The sequence below is a fragment of the Hypomesus nipponensis genome, chromosome 25, assembly GCF_054491055.1.
Source record: "Hypomesus nipponensis isolate SF chromosome 25, ASM5449105v1, whole genome shotgun sequence".
Lineage (NCBI taxonomy): Eukaryota > Metazoa > Chordata > Actinopteri > Osmeriformes > Osmeridae > Hypomesus > Hypomesus nipponensis.
Genome location: NC_140385.1, coordinates 10,718,533 through 10,740,968, shown reverse-complemented (window position 1 = coordinate 10,740,968; position 22,436 = coordinate 10,718,533). Strand labels below are relative to the sequence as shown.

At 45.0% G+C, this 22,436-nt stretch overlaps 2 protein-coding genes and 1 non-coding gene across 7 annotated transcripts; 2 read left to right on the top strand and 1 right to left on the bottom strand.

Annotated features, from left to right (window-relative positions):
- Positions 1–448: 448 nt before the first annotated feature.
- On the bottom strand, positions 449–8,055 carry coro1b (coronin, actin binding protein, 1B). Of its 4 annotated transcripts, XM_084691672.1 has the most exons (12): positions 7,576–7,632; positions 7,240–7,381; positions 6,108–6,313; positions 5,586–5,708; positions 5,323–5,452; positions 4,482–4,663; positions 3,683–3,802; positions 3,487–3,591; positions 3,224–3,369; positions 3,045–3,102; positions 2,574–2,906; positions 449–2,370 (listed from the first exon to the last, which is right to left on the bottom strand). In XM_084691672.1, the coding sequence occupies exons 3-12, from the start codon at positions 6,309–6,311 to the stop codon at positions 2,248–2,250; spliced, it is 1,524 nt and encodes a 507-aa protein (XP_084547798.1). In that variant the 5' UTR covers positions 6,312–6,313; positions 7,240–7,381; positions 7,576–7,632; the 3' UTR covers positions 449–2,247. The 4 variants fall into 4 exon arrangements, with proteins under 4 accessions (XP_084547798.1, XP_084547800.1, XP_084547797.1 ...); XM_084691674.1 differs by lacking the exons at positions 7,240–7,381; positions 7,576–7,632 and adding an exon at positions 8,010–8,055; XM_084691671.1 differs by having other exon boundaries at positions 7,240–7,642.
- A 609-nt stretch (positions 8,056–8,664) lies between these two features.
- trnar-ucu (transfer RNA arginine (anticodon UCU)) lies at positions 8,665–8,756 on the top strand. Its single transcript is given in 2 exon segments — positions 8,665–8,701; positions 8,721–8,756. It is a non-coding gene; the product is annotated as a tRNA-Arg (tRNA).
- LOC146222228 (oxysterol-binding protein 1-like) lies at positions 8,675–21,940 on the top strand. Of its 2 annotated transcripts, XM_084691630.1 has the most exons (17): positions 8,675–9,636; positions 10,572–10,736; positions 11,031–11,239; positions 11,425–11,593; positions 11,903–12,014; positions 12,302–12,485; positions 13,274–13,388; positions 15,425–15,482; positions 15,630–15,788; positions 16,298–16,548; positions 16,899–17,014; positions 17,460–17,563; positions 17,697–17,792; positions 18,087–18,274; positions 18,595–18,830; positions 18,980–19,018; positions 19,216–21,940. In XM_084691630.1, exons 2-17 carry the CDS (start codon positions 10,600–10,602, stop codon positions 19,356–19,358), a joined length of 2,316 nt encoding a protein of 771 aa, XP_084547756.1. In that variant the 5' UTR covers positions 8,675–9,636; positions 10,572–10,599; the 3' UTR covers positions 19,359–21,940. The 2 variants fall into 2 exon arrangements, with proteins under 2 accessions (XP_084547756.1, XP_084547757.1); XM_084691631.1 differs by lacking the exon at positions 18,980–19,018.
- Positions 21,941–22,436: the final 496 nt, after the last annotated feature.

The following is a 22,436-nucleotide window of genomic DNA, read 5'->3' as shown; positions in this document are numbered from 1 at the left end:
TTATTCATTTAGGATTAGATGTAACAAAGGTTTATACTGTGCCTGATAGTATTTGAAGTTACATTTACTGAGATCATTTCTCTCTGCAGCCAGCGCTGAGAGAGACAGGAAGTGAGCAGTGGAACTAACAGAAGGTTTAAAAGCACGACCACATGGCTTCGCAACCACCCACAGCTTCTGACCACATCCTGCAGATAACTTCAGTGAAAAATGCAAACTTCAACAACAAATATATAACATACTCTAACCAATTACATTCTTAACTACAGGGGTTTCTTGTCAATGTACATACACTTGATCATGGCCCCTGTGGTACAGGGGGGGGGGGGTCTGTCTCACATGAGTGAACCAACAACATGTAACATCTACATAGACATACCACAAATGGCCTCATTTGATTCACACTGTAACATACTACGGTCATAAAAAGACGACATGCAAACAAAAATAGGGAACGAGTGTTTATTGGAGTTGCACAGTGCAGTGTCACTTTATTGTTTTATGACCACACACAAATAATAATTGTAGGACGGTCAGTGCATAAAGTTAATTGTGTAAGTAATCAAGGAAGAAACCCGTGAAAGGTACCCAAAATAACTGTCCCTTCACCGAAGGGCGAGGTAAGTGCGAATTGCAAAAATCACAACTCTCTATTTTTGTTTATTTCTGCAGTTCTGTCCAACAGACAAGCATCGTACGCCTTTTCCATTCTAAATCACAAACACAACAGCTGCCTCTAGATTAGTCTAAAACAATTAGGTTCTACAGACTTGGATTACATCATTCGAACAGTAAAAAACAAAAACAACGACTCACATTTCATTGCAACAATTTGAGTTCAGTGCTGTGAAGCACTTGTGGTTTTTAAGATAGTAACATACTCCTACTTAGAACACATTGTTTTGGGCAATACCTTTCTTGAACTCAATATATCAAGCTGTCATTTAGGGTTGTATCAGTTTATGACGTTCTACGGAATAGGTCAATAGAATGGAAGCAACTAGAAAAGCAAATGTATATTTGATAGTTACCTAGGCAGTTACTAAGGCCATCCGAGTGCCAAACAAATAAATGTGTCATTCATCCGTATAATTTATCGGGTGTGACGCTGCACATCAGTTTCTTACTTCATGAGGACACAACCTCTAAGTCGGCAATTGCATAAACCATAATTCTGCCATGTCAGTTGTTTTACTGTTTACGGACATTGATGGACTCAAAACCTGTCTGGCATAATGGAGGTTGTACTTTTTGTACTATGTTTGAGCTTGATCCCATCTACTTAAATAGATCTATCTTTATGGTCAGTGCTACCTACTTGCCCCTTATGACAACACAAATGATCATCATGTACAGTATGATGCCATAAAGTGTGCCTGTTGCATGTATTACATACACATTATGATTTCACAATTATGAATAATTTCAGGAAGTAAAAAGCTGAGCATGAATCACCTTCAACTTTTGAAAGTAAAAAAAGATCCCACAGAAAGATTTACAACATACAACCAACTACCTTTTCACTTAAGTCTCATTCTCTTCAATAATTTGTATTAAAAGTGTCTTAATCAAAAACGATTATTGAAAAAGCCATTCATGTATAAATGTAAAAGAAGACAGAATTAATTATTAAGTCTGATATTACATCACAATTAGCAGCTGTATCTACCTGATTTATAATACACAATGTGAGGGATTTATTTCTTACTGAGGGTTTGAACACAGTTCTGTATATGGTATGAATGATTTGCACAGTTCAGTACATTCATTCACAATTAAGCCAAATGTCAAAATATCCCTTTGACAATGAAACTTAAAATGGCCTGTGTAAAAGGGATTTTTTTGTACCGCTAAATATGCACACCACATTTTTTATGATATTTGCAGAATGCACTGATTCTTAACTGTGCCCCCTCAAGTAGGATATCACTATATGTTTCTAAATAACATTTTAATATCACAGGTAATGTCAAATAATGCTGTTTGCAGATGATATCCCTTAATCCCCCCCATTAATCAAAGCGGCATCTAAAGGTGGGGTGTAATTGACCTATGCTCATACACAACTCCTGACCTGGTTCTCGGCAACTGTGATTCAGTTGGTCACTGAGCTACACTTCAAACTACATTCTCCCACTCGCGCGCGCACACAGCTTAAGGTACTGCTGATTCTAGTAAGGCTATGGTCTATGGAGTGACATCAGAATGCCCTTTGGGTGTAGTGGCGCCCCCTCCGGCCCCTCGCCTTCATACGTCCCCGTCCTCGATGCGTGCCAGCTGCCTCTCCAGCAGCTCAATCCTCTGGCCCTGGGCGAGCACCACCGAGCGCAGGGCCTTCACCTCCGCCAGCACCTCGCTCAGCACCTCGTCCTGGGCCAGGAGAGGGGAAAGAGAGATGAGGGACAGCGGGAGGGAAAGAAAGAGGGTACAGAAGGGAATGGAATAGATATGAAGTCGGTTATTTAATGAATGGTTTGTAATGCAGAAAACCCAGTCATGGTTATAAAGGGATGGAAGGATCATACTGCAGTTTGTCCTAAATCCCAGACGTGACAAATCAGAACATTTCTCACCTCTCTTTTTACTCGGTCAGACACCCCATCTGCCTCTCTGGTCACCTTCGGCTGCCCCGCCCAATCACTCTCTGTGTCCCTGGCGACGTGCGTGGGCGCGGGGGTGTTGGTGACCTGCTGAGGGGTGGCAGCGGACCCCGCCCCGGACCCCTGTGATGTCAACTTGGGCTTGTTCTTGAGGATGTCTCTGTGCTTGGAGGGGGGAGCAGAGTATCCCCCACTCAGGGAGACCAGCAGGGGTGGCGCATCCTGTCCAGCGATCCACTCTTCAGCCAGGAGAGAGGGCTCCAACCCAGCTGTGTCTGGGTACAGGTCACCTTGGAACAGATCAGACTGGAGGCCAGAGTGAGAGAGAAAGGGGGATGACCCAGGATACGCTGGCATTGCAAAAAATGTGACTGTGAGAAAGTCATTCATAAACTTAGGGTCAAATTAAATGGTTAATCGTTCACGGTCTGGTTCTCGTGTTACCTTGCGTGGTACTGTCATAGCGATAGGCTCCACTTTTCTTTCATGCAGCTTGTAGAACCTGCATGGAAAAGAGAACGATGAATCACAGCAGAACATACAAAAGGAAGTACACAAGTGAACAATAAACAAAAGAGGTCATTTTGATCAAGGGCAACGAAAATGCTGTAAAACCTGCTTACCTGGCAATCTCACATTTGTTGACATCCACGCCCCGTTTTCTGAGGAATCCAGCTCCGCGCTGAGGCTCTTTGCTACTGTACAGGCTGAGGAAGTGAACGTATGGGGACTCGTCGGTCACCTCAAAATACCGGATGGTGCAGTCCCCCTGACAGAGATCAACAGATTATGGGCTGAACCAAACACCCTGGAGGGGTGTATCCTAAGTAAACACACTACAAGCTCCATGAAAAAGTGCTATGTTAGTAAGACGAGTCCAGTGTACCTTTCCACACAGGTAGATCATGTTGGTATCAGGGTCATAGTAGGGCTGGAGAACACCATTACTGGTGTCCATCTCCTGAACTGCCATTGGCTCGGAAAGATCCTTCTACACAAAACAAATACAAATATATTTGACGTATCTGACACATTCTACGATACATTACCACTTGACTGAGAGGGACTGTGTTTGACCGTACCGTATCCCATAAGGCCATCTGCCTCTCGCTCATGCGGCTGAACCCGGTGGTCAGGATTTTCCCGTCCGAGAGGAAGACGGCTCTCATTGGCCGTGTGCCATCATGGACCTTCTCTCTCACCTGACAACAGTGACAACATCCAAGCTCTTATGAAGGGTCACCAGTGTCAAATCGCAATATGTAAGTACACAGATACCCCTTTTCCACCAACGTGAACCAGGAGCAGGTTCAGAGCTGGTGCTGGAGCCAGTTCAGAGCTGGTTTAACTTGTGAGCCTTCCAGGAACTGGTTTGCTTTGCCACAGGCTAGAGTCAGCACAGAGCGACATCATTACGCCACAGGGCAGGGAAAACATTTGTTTCCTCCACGGACCACTGCTACTTTGTTTTAAAGTCCATATTGTAGGCTACTAGTACAGCTGGCAATGTTTTTTCTTATGTAAGTAGTTTCTGTTGGTCTTGTTGGTGATATTGTCACGGTTACCCCCTTAGCGGTTCTCTCGCGGTGTCGAGTCCAGCTCTCTTTTGGGAAAATTGGAACCAATTTTTCGGGTTATTAGCCGGTTCTTAGGCTGTCAAAATGCAAAGAACTGGTTTGAGCACTGGCTTCAAACCACCACCTAAAATGCATTGGTGGAAAAGGGGTATGACAAGGTACAACATACAGACCACCACCTCTTTAGTATTGTGCAAAATCAAGAACAAATAAACAATTTCCGTTTCAAGTTGCTACTTCCACTTCATTAAACGTTTTAGATGGTGCTCCACACATGACCATGGTGTGAGGGGGGGGGGGGTACCTTGAGAACAGTCCCCCGACGAGGGTCGATGACACGCAGAGCCTTGTCCTTGCACACCGTGCAGATGGCACTGCCATCCTTGTTCCAGCTGACGCTGTAGATCAGGTCTGGGTGGGCATCAGCCAGCTGATACACCAACTCCCCAGTCCCCACGTCCCACACGCACACCAGGTTATCACAGCCTGGACACAGAAACACCCAACAGATGCTTACATATGCCATCGTGAAAAAGAAAAAATATATCTAATGACCCCCAAAGTTGTTTTTTCCCCCCCCTTCTCTTTCTCTCAATGCAAAATGTATCCAAAAGTCTGACGTGTGGAACTAATGAATATACAACCACTCACAGGGTGATAAGGATCATTCCAAACATCGGATCGTAATAAGGCTTTTTTAGGAGAACTTGGACTGTCATGTCAGAACAAACCACCGCAAGATCTCTTTACAGCCTTGCTTTGTAGGCTTTTAGTTACAGACATTTGATTCCTTTTGTTGCATAATGCGTAGTAAGCAATTGGCTGTCATGCAACACCAGCAACAGTGAGTTTACAGATGTACCTCACCTTCCTAAACGCATTCAAAAGTTATGGCATGAAAATGGATGTACAAGTTTGAATTTCAGTCCACTGAAGTATGCTGAAAATAAAAATGCTGCTTAAAATAAAAAAATACATTAAAAAAAAGAAGTCTAGAAAGCGCTAGAAAAGCATGTTCACCTTGAAGCAAACGTACTGTTACGCAGGAGGTTTTGTAAGTACAAACCCACGTAATGGTATATCAGTACAGGATGTGGTGGCCATATTGCCAGCCCACTAACAGAGATGTATTCTGATGAGGTTACCTGCGGTGAGGAGGATGTTGAAAGCTGTGGGGTGCCAAGCCAGGATTCCAACTCGTTTACTGTGTCCCTCCAGCGTCACCAAGGCCTCGGTCATGGGTGCGGTCAAGCCCCCGTCAGGGATCTGCCACACCTATCGAAGAACGAGGACGGAGCTCTTTAACAAGGGGGCAGAAACATACTCACGGGAAGAAAAACACACACAAGTCGAGACAGTCGATGGACGACATGAGGGCTCAGAGGTTACAACGTTTTCTGTCCTGTACCTTCACGCTGCAGTCTTCTGAGGCACTTGCGATGATGTTGTCGTCATGGGGACACCACTGGATGTCTAAGACGGGGGCCGCATGCCCACACACAGTAGGAGCCGACTGGTCAATTCTGCCGCTCTGCATTAGACACAGAGAGTTACTGGGCTTGGTGAAAATGAATATGCACTGTCACTTCATGAGTTGACAAGAATTTGTAAAACTCACTAAGGTGGCAGTTCTCTATGACAGGTCTAACAACATTACACTTATGCCCTATGCAATGTCTGTGTCCAATTAACGCTGGATAAGAGCGTCTGCTAAAAATGACTAAATGTAACGCACTAAAACCTTAGTGGACAAATCAGAGTTGCTGAACATTGCTTTTTGCTAAATGCAAACACTGCAAATCCGGAAACACGACAGCACCAGAATTGAGATAAGGAGGCACTTGAAAAGTATCGATCAAATACTCTCCAATACAGAATGCATTGACAATATGAATAGGGTCTAGCAGGCCAGAAGTGGTCCAACTCAGACCTTGCTGATTGGCAGCACGAGGAACGAGCCGCCTCCACCGGCCTCGATGATCACAGCTATGAACTTGGGGTTGACATCGCAGAGGGGTCCATCCCATGTAACGCGCGACACTCTCACATCATCGATGCAGTGCTCCGTCTTCCACGCCTGGGCGAAGACGTGTCTGAACTTACTCTGTCGGACCACGCCTCTCCGGAATGACATGACTGTGGAGAGCCATACACAGACGTATACAGTTAGTCCTTAATGACATCACATTCAGATACATGTTTTGAGTCAACTTGTGTTCTTTACTGGAAAAATGCAACTGGAGTTGATGGACAACTGGAGTTAGTAAGTGGTGCTAGTTGTAGTCTACAGTATAAGAAGTTACAGTAATGCAATTTTAAACCATTTCAGCAGAACCACAAATACATGAATATATCTCAATCGAATGTTTAGTGCAGTTTTTTGTAGACCATTCCATAAAGAGGGGAGTAAAGCACAAAATATTAAAATCATTAACAAACTTAAAAAAAAAAAAAAAAATGTATACAATAGTTCTGCAACATTTGCAAGTTTTAATGGAGGGGTAGACAGTGAGTCACTCATAACCTCAGCCAAATTCTCACATGCTGTGAGCCAGTTCTAAAGAATAGTCATGGCTCACTGGACAAAAGGGCATGATCTGCCTGAAACCAAAACAGACCAACAGTCGGGAGAGAAGGGGGGCGGGGGGGGCATGGATGACCACTGAGTGAAGGCAGGAATTCAATATATTTGAGGCTTCTACCTAATGTTTTTACAGTTGTCGAGCTTGCCATGTATCCCACAAGACTAGCCAGCTAGCCTTGTTGGCCTACAACAATATTATGTTGACAAGTGCCTTCCATGTCCAGTGCTAATTTGGGTGTTGGTTGGATGTTTACATAAACCATTAGAATGCGTGGAAGAAATATCGCTAGGTAGACTATGTGTTGGCTACTTTGCAAATTAACACATTTACATGATCACATCCTCAAAATGAAGGTGAAGGCAAGTCAGAAAATGGGATGCATTTTTGAAGAAGAGAATGGAAGCGTTGTAAATGCGGTAGCTCTAGATTAGGCGACGTAGCCTAATTAACACAGACTAAAGACATTTGTACACTTACTGTTGGCTTCCTTGATAACAAGCAATCTTTAAATTGAAAAAAAGGCCAAACACCCGACCAGGGCAAGCGCCGATCAATTAATCCGCCACAAGCAGTAACTTAATCCTTTCTTATGTCCGTGAAGCGGTTACACACGGCCGACCTACAACGATGTCAGTGAAGAAATGCTACTAGACATGCATACCACAAAAGATAACTCCCGATGTACAACTATTTTCTATTTCGTTGATTATAAAAAATCCAATATCTGTTAAAATATATGTCCTCAGCAAGCATGTCCAATGCAATATAGGTAGGTTAAATCAACGCCTATTAAAGACGAAAGGGAACACTAACCGACGAATGGGCGTGCGATAGAACAGAGATGATGCTGACAGTGCGCACTTCGTTCGTGTTGGAAATGATTAACGTTTGGACTAGAATTCCAGACTTCCGCTCCTGACAGGATATGGTGGAGATGGCGTTGTTGTTTCCATCGCATTTTCAACCGTCTCTTTTCAGATTGGACAATTATTGGAACTATGGCTTATTATCCAAAGGCGATCTGACCTGGGTTAAATCATATTCAACATACTACATAGCCAGTATTCAATTGTCCATGTAAATTCATGTTTGGTCATGCTAAAGGCCTATACACGTCTAAAGAGAGAGAGAGAGATAAATGCATTTTCTTTTTTTTCACATTGCTATCTGTCTCTGCCTGGGCTGACCCTGACTTATACAGCATTAAACAGAGAATTATTGTTGGAGAACCAGCAGGGAGCACTCACCAATCTATTCTGTTCTGTAGCATATGAGAATTAACCACGTCCATCCAGATAGTAACCCCCAAGTCCCTCCAGTTCAGAAATGGGAAGTGAAGATGGGAAGTCTAGATGAAAGTAGAAGTCACTATAATGAAATACATTAGCTTAGACAAAATGGGATTTCGAAAGTTACAGGTTCGAGTCGCTCTCTCTCTCTCTCTCTCTCTCTCTCTCTCTCTCTCTCTCGCTCTCTCTCTCTGGCTAAATTATCTTGCTAATGGGATTGTATAAATTGACATTTGGTAGGTGTACGCCTCCGGACCATAGACTGTATTCATAACGATACGGTGTTATTGGGCATCCAATCTCTCCTCCACTTCATCAACATCACACCTGATGATACGCATAAAGCGGCCCTTTGGAAGGTCGGATTCAAACTGTATTATGCCAGCTTTTCTACACAAGATATCTACAAAAGCTGTATAAGACAAAATATCTTACAAATGTAAGCCTGGAACCAAAATGGTTATCCCATAATACAGTGAAAAAGTACCAATAGTAAGTACCCTACCCTGCTTTTGTAATTATGTCTCCACGGTTCGCTCCTACGAATGAAGACGTCATAAACCTGTCTCTCGTAACAGGTTTAAAACATCCAATCCCGCTCAATGCAACAGGTGGCTCCGTGGCGCAATGGATAGCGCATTGGACTTCTAGGCTGGAATTAGCAATGCAATTCAAAGGTTGTGGGTTCGAGTCCCACCGGAGTCGCATTTTGTAAATTTCCGTAAGATTCAACTAATCTTTCGAGTAGTTTAATATCAGTCGATTTGATTGAAAACTACGAACACAAAATGTATAAAAAAATATCTCGCACGTCAAACAATAATTGTTCAAAATGTATTGAACGTCTGTTTACCCCCATCTGGTGGATGTTTTGCCCGAAGACGAATATATGTGTAGTTTCATTAAGCACGATAGGTTTTTAAAACACGCTTCGTCTCAACAAACTTCATCTGAAATCATGAAAATATCACGTTGGACCTTAAGTTTGCCATACAGAACACATATCTCTAGCTAGCTAGTTTATTACACAATAAACCATGGAAGTGTACTACAGGCCATAACATTTTTATTTAATTTGATGTTCATTATGTTACTTATTACCGCATCTGAGTAACTTATATTAGAGCTGTCTGTTTCTGTTGTCTTGTCATGTGTGATGTCTTCAAATAATTATAAAAAAGCGAGAACTAGTCTGTACTTCAATATTTCAATCTAGCACCTCCAGACCGACTACTTCGAGCAAAGATGACATCAGGAGGAACTCATTGCGCCAGACTTCTTGGAGGAAGTAGAAGAGTGTGGCACCGGGTGTTAACCTACGGGCTAACGTTAGTCTAGTTAGATGTAGCTAGCTAGCCTGTAGATGTATGTCGAAATTAAGGCAATATGAGGCTTTAAAACAATATTTAGCACTTTTGGTGTTCATTTCTGTATGCGAATCTAGTTAGCTATTTTGGTTTGAGTTCAATGCATACGTGACGCTTTAGCGTTTAGCCAGCTAGTTTGTTAGCATATGGGTGTCAAAGTTAGCCGTGACTTCACCCGGGTGTCTGGTTGCCTGATCTCACATTTCGGACACGTCAAGGTAAACATAGTTAGCTTGCTAGCTTTCCTAGCATTTGGCTATGTATAGTACGGCCTTAGCGTCTGTTTGTCAAAGTACATAGAAGGATAACCATTCTTTTCCAAATATTTTTACTGTGCTGTGACATTAAGTAGCCAGATAATTTTAAGGGAACACTGTCGTCGACTGAGCGAGCTAGCTTTCCTATCTTTCTAAAGAAGGAAAGGTCATTGCCTACATTTACCGAGGCTAGTTGCGCTAGCTATTCTAAGCAATGGAGAGTCGAGTATAACGCCCGCATCTAGCGATCATGGTAGTAGGAAACTATTTGTTAGGGAACGTATACTGTACCATACAATCAGACATCATCCCTTCCCACCCCCATTCATTTTGGCGTTGTTTGACGTTAACTACATTGTTGCAAATACATCAGAAGTCAGTTTATACATTCTTTAGTGGCGTTTTTTTTAAGCATTGCGAGGATATGAATTGTAAGTTAAGTAAATGATGTAGGCTGTTTGTATTACACCTACATCTGACTGTTAAGACCAGGTTTCTCTATTCTGCAAACTACCTACTTAACATCGTAATTCATAAGTTACATAGTTTATTAATTTAATTCTTACTTGTTTCGTAAACTATTTAGCTTGTATCGAACTACCTTACCTATACGTATTTCACTTGCTGTGTAGGCTTATGAATAATGGCTAGCTAGTTGGAGCAATTAGCTATCAACTTGTCTCGATTATTGTTTTTAGAATTTCTTGTGATGCAACACTAAGGTTTGCCCTTTGATCTTTGCTTAAAGTCAACATTACCAAATGGTTGCCTCTATCACTGACAATATATCAGTGGCTTGCACTGCTAATGACACTACATGTTGAGGGTACATTCTCAATCCAATAGCTGTATATGCAAGTCAGTTTATTGATACAAATTCGGTCTTTGTTGCCCAGTCGCAGTACAGTGATTAGGGGGGCAGTGATGTCGGAGCCAAAGACCCCCACTCCAACCCCAGCTGGTGACACATACAAAGGCTGGGTGTTTAAGTGGACTAATTACATCAAGGGATACCAGCGGCGGTGGTTTGTCCTGAGCAATGGCTTGTTGTCGTACTACAGGTATGATTTTAAAATGTCAGATGACCGTAATACAACATTAGAATAAAACATTATCACCACAGTAAAATGTATTGTGTGGAATATGCATTGTATATGCCTGTCCAATGTTTGGGATTGAACACATTTTGAACCAATGCTTCATTAGTATCCACCATGGTTCGTAGTCGTGTTGGCAAGCCACATCATCTCTTTAAGTAAATTAAACTGTCACCATCAAATTACCACCTGTGGAGGGGGGGAGTCCAGTGATCAGTACCTCCATACTGAACAAGCGCTGGTCTCCGATCCCACCAGGACCCAAGCGGAGATGGGCCACACGTGTCGGGGCACCATCAACCTGGCCACGGCAACCATTACCGTGGACGACGCCTGCAACTTCGTCATCTCCAACGGCGGGGCGCAGACGTACCACCTGAAGGCGAGCTGTGAGGTGGAACGCCAGCGCTGGATCACCGCCCTGGAGCTGGCCAAGGCCAAGGCTGCGCGCATGCAGGCCGAGTCTGGTAGGAGATCCTGGGGGGATGAGAGAGGGAGCTGGAAGGGTCAAGACTGGCTCTAGTTTATTGTTCATGTGAATAGGAGTCGCAAGTTATGCTCTTAAGGCAACTTTTGGTATACCGCTGCCAGTGTGAAATGCGAAGCGTCGTCTAACCCAAGTCTCTTCCCAAACCTCCGCCCCCTCCCTCAGACGACTCGGGGGATGACTTCTCCCCGTCCTCCGGCTCGGCACCGCCGGGGCAGAGCGGGGGGGCGCAGAGCTCCGAGGTCCAGTCCACCCTCCGGACACTGGGCAGCAAGGTGGAAGATCTGAGCACGTGCAACGACCTCATCTCCAAACATGGCTCCGCCCTCCAGAGGTCAGTCTGAAGTCGAACGCTCTGAGCAGAGGTGGGACAGAAGATGAGTAGCGTCTATACCCAGACATATTTTCAATTCAAGGAAATGTAATATAAATATGCCAGTACATGCAGGCCTTTCCTTAGCAGTAACAACTATAATACTGTTGGAACGGTCCACTTCTAGTTCTTGTTTATCTTACAGTATGCTCGAATCGTATGGCAAGGTAACGAACTGACCACTGCATAGGTTGTGTAATCAGTGCTAGGATTGGTTGGGCACTTGCCGGTTTCAGAAGTCCTCGTGTTGATTGGCCGTCTGCCCTCCAGGTCTCTGTCTGAGCTGGATAGCTTGCGTCTGACAGGAGAAGCGGGGGATAAGATCCGCCAGGTGACCGAGAGAGCCACGCTGTTCCGCATCACCTCCAACGCCATGATCAACGTGAGTGTGACCCCCCGCCCCCCCCCCCCCCCACACACACACACACACACACAGCGCCGTTTTAGTAACCCTTGACCGGACCGCCTGGGAAAGGAGCGAACATTTGTTGCTCCAAGCACAAGTCAGCCTGGCTGTTTCCACGGCTATCAAGTATCCTTCTCGTATCATGTATCGGTGTAACATTCCCAGTCATTCCCAAACCCCCGAGGACGGGGGTTTCAGAGTTATTGAGTTATCGACAATGTTTCGGTAACGTTTCCTCGCCGCGGGTCCCTTTCATCCCTCAGGCGTGCCGAGACTTCCTTGCCCTGGCTCAGGGCCACAGCAAGCGCTGGCAGAAGGCTCTGCAGGCGGAGAGGGACCAGAGGGTGAGGCTGGAGGAGACCCTGGAGCAGCTGGCCAAGCAGCACAACAACCTGGAGAGAGCCTTCCGGGGAGCCTCGCAGGTCAACACCTCCGCGGACAGCAAGGGTGAGAGACCCCAGGAGGGCGACCTGACTCTGACTTCACGGAGGGCATTCAGACAAGGCAGTAGTATCAGTGGATGCTGGCCTCATGCAGGGTAGCGGTTCAGAAGCTAACGCAGCCTGAAGAAGCGTCTCTTTTACCCAATTGCTCTGAAAGTGCCAAGTCAATGAAAGGAATTGTTAAGATCTAGTCGAGACAAGGTTAAGACAAAATCAAATCATTTATTACACATATGTGTGGTGCAGGTGTCTGTTACACTCAAGTCGAGTATCACAGCAGACTGGCCCTGAATACAGGAAATCAAGAGAGTATATGGTATCACGATATGGGAGGATGCAATATGATTAACATATCTTTTGATAGGACTCCCAGATATGGCCTTGTCGTTCCTTCTCTTTCCCTCATACGAAGTTGCATGGCATTTTACACTTCGGCAATATTGTGACCTCTGACTTGCTTTAGTGACCCAGGCCTTTCATAGTCACACCTTACAAAGATCCAATTTATGGCTATGCAGGCATAATTAAAACAGAATAATATCAATTTATCAATGATACAAGAAACATAATAAATAGATAAGCATTTTTCTCTCCTGTTCATAACCAAAGGTTATGTGCTCATAAGCTTAATATTGCAAGGTATAGATCAAACATTGTTTATTATATTCAAAACATTTTAAACAGTATGGAAATAATAAAGTAATCATTTTCTTTAATTGTTGTTAACTGATAAGTGGTTTAAGGGCAGACCTCTTCAAGCCGAATCACGTCTGTGTTCTGCTGCCTTCCCAGGTTCGGTCTCGGGCAAGGGAGAGGGGAGCGACGAGGACGATGACAACGAGTTTTTCGACGCCATGGAGGAGGCTCCAGAGTTTATCACCGTGCCTGCAGATCCTCATTTCCACAAGTACGTGGACCGCTACCAGTATAGCCCTGTGTAGACCACTAGCAGTACAGCCCTGTGTAGACCACTACCAGTACAGCCCTGTGTAGACCACTACCAGTACAGCCCTGTGTAGACCACTACCAGTACAGCCCTGTGTAGACCACTACCAGTACAGCCCTGTGTAGACCACTACCAGTACAGCCCTGTGTAGACCACTACCAGTACAGCCCTGTGTAGACCACTACCAGTACAGCCCTGTGTAGACCACTACCAGTACAGCCCTGTGTAGACCACTACCAGTACAGCCCTGTGTAGACCACTACCAGTATAGCCCTGTGTAGACCACTACCAGTACAGCCCTGTGTAGACCACTACCAGTACAGCCCTGTGTAGACCACTACCAGTACAGCCCTGTGTAGACCACTACCAGTACAGCCCTGTGTAGACCACTAGCAGTACAGCCCTGTGTAGACCACTACCAGTACAGCCCTGTGTAGACCACTACCAGTACAGCCCAAAAAATATATAATTCGTTCTTATGTTCAATAAATAATATTACTAACTATCCCCAAAAATAGCATCAGATTCAATACTACATGTCACTGTTCCTGTTAATCCAACTTTGGCTTTGTACTTTATGACAGTCATTATGCAGATTGGGATCATTTTGAATACAAACTTTTATCCTATTTTGTAATCATATCATAGTGTATTGCACTTACCCAAGTGTAGAATAAGATAGAAAAAATGACTTATTTACTATCAGACTACATGATTAAAAACTGTATATATACCCGCCAAAAAAAACATTCCTAATTGTGCAAGTCATATAATTCCAAGCCACTTAATGTTAGGGATGGGGATCGTTAATTTTTATTAATATTGATACCATTTTCGAGACAGCTTAGCGATCCGAGTCTTTATCAAACCACTATCGATACTTTTCTGGGGTGAGCTTGAGCTAACCACCATCTAAATGAATGAATTTGGCAAATGATAAACATAGCAGCACCCACAAAACCCACGCCACACTTAATGTAAACAAGATTACTGAACAACATTTATAAGAACAACTGAAGTACAACAGATGTCAAATAGAACAAGGGGAACGTGTTCCTCTCAGGAGGAGGCTGGGTTAAAGGAGCCCATATTGGCACAATGGATCCTGGCTCTGGCTAAATCTACAATTGTCCACTACAGATGTGCTATCCACAACCTGGATGAGTAGTATAATGACTATGATTGGTTGTTTGACAAAAAGTGACATTGGCAAGCCGTCATTGTTCAAGACTTTATGAAAAGTTTGCGTTTCAACAAAAGGCACCTGATCTAGCTAAAGGACCAGCTAACCAAACCCAAACCTTCCTTATCTCATCCCTATTTTCCTCTGTCTCTGTTATTGTTTAACATGTGCCTAAGCAGCCCACAGAGCCATACTCCCGGTGACCATGTTTTGAATGATCAGCAGCGGGGCGGGGGAGGCTAGTCTTTACTCACACACTGACTGTGCTCATTAAAAGAAATCCGGTTTGCGCACGCATCAAATTTTAGGGGCATATGCGAGTGAAATAGTTGCAATGTAGAGCCCTGGCTCTTATTATTGAGGCTTCTTATTGTCAACGATGGATACTTGTTAGGGTGCGCTGACTGTGCTCATCATGCATACCTTGGGTGGAGTTAGGCTTGTCCGGCAGCTGGTTGGCACCGTTGTTTCTCAAAGACGAATGCATTTTGCCTTTAGCTGATGCACAACGTTGAGGTGCTTATTCATTGCAGTAGTACATAGTAGTGATCGATGCATGTTTGTGCACCAGTGATTTGATTTAAATGACATGACTTATCTCTCGAGACAAGTTACATTATATTAACCTACCTAGTCTCGATAGCGGTATCGATAAGCTCGGACCTTATTGATCTTCGGGTTTTGAGAAATTTGGAACCGGGTCCTTAGAGAACCGGGTATCGATCCCCATCCCTACTTAACGTCATTTCAGTCATAGTTATTTATCGGACATCCTGTTCTGAATCTCATGTGTTTTTCTCTGTTTTTCCTTCAGGAGGTCGAGTAGTAACGTCAGTGGCTTCAACAGTGAAATGTGCTCTGATGATCAGTCTGTAAGTGGACCCTTCAACCTCCTCTCTTCTGTTCAAATTCAACAAGTACATGTCTACTGTACATCAACATAGTTGCATCGGGATATACCAAATCCAGTCGTTCACAATCATGGCAAACGTCTCCTGTCCCTATTCATTGGTTGACAGCTCGACGAGCAGCCGCTGGCGATCAATCAGGAGTCTCAGGAGCTGGAGCCAGTGAGGAAAAGGCGGACCCGAATCCCCGACAAGCCTAATTACTCTCTGAACCTGTGGAGCATCATGAAGAACTGCATCGGCAAGGAGCTGTCCAAGATCCCCATGCCTGTCAGTACCGCACACGGCTCTCCTCATCATCGCACGCTCTGCCAGGGCACCAGCCCCGCACACAGCCGCAAGAGGGACCCCGTTATCACTTCTCATTGTTTCATAGGTTAATTTTCATTGAACCGTTTATTGAACCCAGGCAAGTCATTAAGAACACGTTGTAATTCACAATGGCAGTCTGGTGAGTGGCGGAAGTCATTGGAGGGGAAAGGGAAGAAGGGCCGCCAGTGAAAATCCAAAACAAGGATTCTAAGAGCAGGAAGAGGAAAACCCAGAGCAAAGGACATACCCGCATGAAAGCAGAAGTGTAACATGTAACGTCAGGGAAAACATCCAAAAAGAGCAGCAGACACTTCCCCTCCCTACATATAAATCTGATGTGATTGAAAGGGGATCATGTCTTAAATCTGATGGTGTCAGCCCCCCCCCCCCCCCCCCGCTGCCTCTCACCCACACTCATATATTCCCCCCCCCCTCGTAAAACGCTAGTTTCTCCCTCCCCCCCGCAGGTGAACTTCAACGAGCCCATCTCCATGCTCCAGCGCCTGTCCGAGGACCTGGAGTACCACGAGCTGCTGGACAAGGCGGCCAAGTGCCAGAGCTCCCTGGAGCAGCTGTGCTACGTGGCGGCCTTCTCCGTGTCCTCCTACTCCACCACGGTGCACCGCACCGGCAAGCCCTTCAACCCCCTGCTGGGGGAGACGTACGAGCTGGACCGCCGGAGAGAGAGCGGCTACCGCTCGCTGTGTGAGCAGGTGAGGTGGAGGGGAGGCGAGGAGGCGAGGTCATCGCCCCCCGTTGGGAATCCGCAAAGTGGCTCGAATTGAATGGAGAGGGGAGGGTATCGAGATGGGCACAGCGAGCTTATCGCCCTCTGACCGAGGGAACGTGCCGGGGCGATATAATGTGTATTGTGGACAATAAGATTAGACCCACGCGAGGCATTAAAGCTTCAAATCCCACGATCGGAGAGGAGTGCTCCGAACCTTAATCATGCCTCGCATTCAGCGACTCTCTCCCTGGTCAATAGGTGGTTATTCTGCGTTCATCTGAGATGTGGGGTTGCGGTTGTTAAGGGATCTTTTTGCCCCGTTCTCCCCTCCAGGTGAGTCATCATCCCCCGGCGGCGGCGCATCATGTGATCTCTGACCGAGGCTGGATCCTGAGGCAGGAGATCGCTGTCGCCAGCAAGTTCAGGGGCAAATACCTGTCAATCATGCCGTTAGGTGAGCGAGAGAGAAAGAGCGGGGTGCTTACTTGGCAATCGTGGCTTTAATGTCATATTGGGTAGGAAGGGGGAGGGATTCATCGCTTTCAGCCTTTAGGTTGAATAAGGATGGGATTTATACTCTTTAATCATGGCTTAAGTGTCATATTGGGCAGGGAGGGGGTGGGATTTATAGCTTTCAGCCTTTAGGATGAAAAAGGATGGGATTTATACCCGTCAATCAAAGCTTTCAAGGAACAGGGGGAGGGTTTAGAGTTTTACGGGATGGACATGTTAGGTATAGATGGTAATGAGATTGTTTTATGCTGTTTGTTGAGAAAAGGTTTTTTCTTTTTTTTCTTTTTTCTTTTTTTTTCTTTTTTACAGTTTTAAGGGACAATTGTCCACATATTGGGGGAGGATTCATGATTAGGTTCAGGATTTTGGGATTCTTCTTTGTTTAGGAACCATCCATGCCATCTTTGAGAAGGGCAATAATCACTACACCTGGAAAAAAGTGACCACCACGGTCCACAACATCATAGTGGGCAAACTGTGGATCGACCAGGTATGACAAACCCTTTCCGATTAAAACACCATCAATGAAGAAATGTATCATGCCCAAAATGTAGGTATTTATCATGAACGAAATCAAATAGGAAGATATACATTTCTCCCTGTTTTTGTCTTGTCACTGTTAGTCAGGAGAGATCGATGTGGTGAACCACACCACAGGGGACCGCTGCCACCTCAAGTTTGCCCCTTACAGCTACTTCTCCAGAGACGTGGCCAGAAAGGTAGGAGACACAGACGCCATCTTGGAAACACCGACCCGAACAGGAGCTTACTCTGTTCTGGTGTGGATGGATGTTTAACATCCGTTTAAGAAATTCCCCCACCTCCTTCTGCTCTTCTGTTCGCTCACTTCCCTCTTTCCCTCTCTCTCTCTCTCTCTGTCTCTCTGTCTCTCTGTCTCTCTCTCTGTCTCTCTGTCTCTCTGTCTCTCTGTCTCTCTGTCTCTCTCTCTCTCTCTCTCTCTCTCTCTGTCTGTCTCTCTGTGTCTCTCTGTCTCCACCCTCCCTCCCATGCAGGTGACTGGTGTGGTGACGGACAAGGATGGCAAGGCCCACTATGTGCTGTCTGGGACCTGGGATGAGAAGTTGGAGTTCTCCAGGGTGATGCAGAGCAGCAAGGGAGGAGAGAACGGCACAGAAGGCAAACAGAAGACGGTCTACCAGACCCTCAAAGCCAGGGAACTGTGGAAGAAAAACACTTTGCCGTGAGTACCGACTATATGTGTGTGTCTCCTCTCTGACAGGGCGGTTTGAGTTAGCGTCTCCCTCGCACCTCTCTGTCAACTTTCTAGTTCTAATGTGATCACGTGTGAGGTTAAATCATCATGTTGGTGGGCCACGTTTGAACGCATTCTTGACTTGAGTGACTCGTCATTTGAAGATGCCTTCCTTGTTCATGTAACATGATGCCTTCCTATTTGTGGGCGCCAAAGCGCCAAGCTGCCGGTCCAATTTGATAACGGAGAGACCCAAACGCTCGACACTGTTGCGGCTCACTGGCGTTGCCCTCCTTGTCGTCCTGCAGTGAGGCGGCGGAGACCATGTACTTCTTCACCTCTCTGGCGTTGACCCTGAACGAGATGGAGGAGGGCGTGGCCCCTACCGACAGCCGCCGGCGCCCCGACCAGCGGCTGATGGAGGCGGGGCGGTGGGACGAGGCCAACGCCGAGAAGCAGAGGCTGGAGGAGAAGCAGCGCGGCGTCCGCCGAGAGAGGGAGCGCGAGGCGGCCAGCCAGCGCACTGCCAGCCAATCGGAAGAGGGTAAGCCGGAGACCGCTTTGCATGCCGTCGCTCTCTTTCGAGTCCTCTGTTTGTTTGTTTTTCTCGGTCTCGTTTCATTAGTAAGAGTTGACTTGAAGGGAGGAACCCAAAAACGACTTTTTTGTGTGACCCCTTTTCTCTCCCAAAAGCCATCGATGAGGACTCTTTTACTGACTCCTCTCAGAAAAGCAAGTATTCCTCTTTTGCCTTTCTCTCTTCCTCTTTTCTTCTATTTATTTCCACATTCACTTTTCTGTGGCCTCACTGGGTTCTTGTGTGCAACTTCTTTTAGCTGAGCACTCACTATTCCGTGTCCTTCTCCTTAAAAAAAAAAACACCATTCAATAGTTCTCAGAAGTACTAAAGTTAGTTTCGTTGCATTCAGGCACTCACCAGGACAACTACAAGGCCTTGTGGTTCGAGCACTGTGAAGACCCCACCACCGGTGAACCCACTCACATCTATAAGGGAGGCTACTGGGAGGCCAAGGAGGGCAGCAGCTGGGATGACTGCCCCCAGATCTACTGACCTCATCCTGCTTAGACTGGAAAGGTGCCCCAGACCAAAGCTGGCTTCGTGGAAATGCCCACCTACCCCCCCCCCCCAAACGCTAATGGTTGGCTCTCTGTTCTAAGAGATCTCAAGGATGGAGGCTGCAGTCCAGTCTGGTCCCATGGGGGGGGGGGAATCAGGGAATCCTCACGGTTCTATTTCGGTCCCCAGCCCCCCCCCTCTCCCTTTGCACCATATTGGAACGGGGCCCCTAGCAAAAATGCAAGGTAAGACAGTTGAAGCTTTTCCTATCAGAAGAGCTGAATGAAGCTGACGCCACTCCGATCGCATACAGACAAAGGGACCAGAGACCAAAATGGAACGGGGCCCGGCGCTCTCAGTAACAGTCATCCCTTCCCTCCCTTCCTCCCTCCCTCCCTCTCGGTGAAGAGAAGAGGAGGGGGCGGTCGACCCTCCTTCCCATACACCATGTTGTGCCGATAGCGCTTTCTCGACCCGTGAGACATACTGTAGTGTCCTCTCCTCATCCACAGTCTTGCTTCTAGGCCACACCCATTCTTTTTAAAAAGGGGGTGAACTATGGCTGATATATAGTTAATATAGTAAATGTTATTAAAAAAAAACACTGACCGGTGGCCTTCAAAAAATCGCGAGAGGTTCTTTTTTTCTTCTTTATTTCCTCCAGATTTTTTTCTTTTCTCTTGATTAGTGTCTTTAACTAATGATCTGAAGGATCCTACGTGTTGTGAGCGTGTTTGCGTGTACGAGGGCATATCTGTTCTTCCGCCTGAGGTTTTATGAATCACAAGGTAGTACTGCCACCATTACACACCTGCTATCACACAAATCACGCAGGGGCCTAGAATACTGTATCCGTTTAATTTTTGTCACTGTTTTCAACATAGCTATTGGTTTGCAAACCAGGGCCTTGATTTAGTTTTGTGTAGTCTATGCTCATGGAAATTCTACGATGGTGCAATTAACTTTTAGATTTTTTATTGGTTGTGCTTTTGTAGTGGATCATAGTTTCAAGATGGCCTCTCATTTTAGTTGGTTTCCAAACATCACAAACAGACAGATCGTACCAAACTCACAAAATGGAAGTTGGGGGGGAAATCAAACCCATTGAACGTAAAGCTGGAATTCAGACCATCACAATGCCCACCCCTTTGTTCCTATGCTGATACTGGACATATCTGAATCAAATTCAGTATGTCATATTCAGCCCATGAGAGAATAAATAGCATAACATGTTTCTGCTAAGTTAGGAACACTGGCGTAGGCTGTTGTGTTTGGGTTTGAAGATAGCAGTCTACCTTACACTGTACTTTTTGAGGGTAAAAGCTCAAATGATTGTGCCGTAAAGCGAACGTGGTTTGATGACCGAAAATGTGATACAGAAAATAGTGATACTGATTCCATTTGCAGAAGAAAAAATCCCTGTAGATAGACTTGGTGATCTGACAAGTTCGTACATATGCAAGTGTGTGTTTTGACACCAAAAAATTATGGAATTTCCTGTGTGAGTGACTTGAATAACAATTTTGTTTGTAAGTGTACTTAAAATGAAGAATAAAGAAGCAAAGAATTACGCTGATGTTGAAAATAACTATGATTTTATAAATGTATAGAAAATGGTATTATAATAGTGATAATAATTGTAAGATAGATTTTCCTCCTCATTAAACCCTGCTGAAAAAAACTGCTTAGACCAGTGTTTGTTAATACTGGTGTGCTGACTGTCTAGGCTGGTTAAACTGGTTATGTGGCTGGTTCATCAGCTTGACCAGTGTAGCCATTCGGAGTTACCCTGAATTTTTACCAGCTAAACCCTCGTAATGAACAGTAAATAGATCACTCATATGCAAAACTACATACACTGTGCATATTGGGTCAGTTTGTAAGTTATGCTACAGTATTATCATGTACAATAGGCAATGGGATACTGTTGTACTAAAAGTAGCTGTAATGTAAAAATGGGGAACACCATCCGGCTACTAAGATGTGAAATGTTGTACTTTGGTTATGGTGGGAACCGCCATTCTTTGGGCTACCTAATAACTTAGTTAAAAGGAGTACCAAAGTAAAGTTTTGAAGACGGAGTACCGTCTTCAAAACTGGTGGACGAAAAGCACTAAAACAGAACCAACAGTATGAAATGGTTTTAAGCTGGTCACTAGCATCACCAACTTAGCTGGTCTCTGCAGTTTTTCTCACAGCTGGGATTTTTCAACATAAAAAGAATGTCGTAATTCTCGTATAAAGGGAGACTCCTTTCCAAACTAATCACTGTGTTGCCAGGCACTTGACAGAGTATTGTTATGTATTTTGTCTTCAAAAAATGTCGAAATACATATACTGGTATGTCAAACAGTTGCTGTAACAAGTGTTTTTCATACTCTTGTACTCATTTTTATTTCCAATGTTTTTCACTGTTATTAATTGGATAACAAAAATAAAATGTGGTTGCCAAATCAGTTCTTTAGATAGAAAACAAAACAAATTTTGCTTGTTTAATACAAGCTGTGCAACATTAATGGAGAATCCTTTAAGATGTTGAAAATGAAATAAACAGCAAAACAAATGCTTCTTGTTAACCGTCTGAATGCTTATTGGTTACGCTGCTCCAAGTATTTTAGATGCCACCCCCCACAATGCGCTGTCGTCTTCCGTCCTTTCAACGAACAAATTCATCGTTTTCACATTTAGTTTCAATGATTTGTGACAAATATAATACGTTGTAAATGAATGGATTATTACATTTCGCACACAGTTCATTGGTCATTCATAAAATAATTGTGTGGGTTTTACCAGGATTACAAGGGCTCTGACTTAGGTCTGGAAGAATAGGCACATGTCATTTGACCACCATATTGGATGTACGGCCTTGCATGTACAGTCGGTCCCCTGGGCCTCCTGTGTCATGCCAGCAGGTTTGCTTTGAGTCCCTTTTGAATGGCTGACTGGAAGCTACCATCCTATACATAGTGATGAGAGAGAGAGAGTGACCTGGTGTGGGGGAAGGGGGAGAGGGGGGGGGGGCAGGGCGGGGTTTTGAAGCAGGCTGACTGTAGAGAGGGACTGGGGAAACAG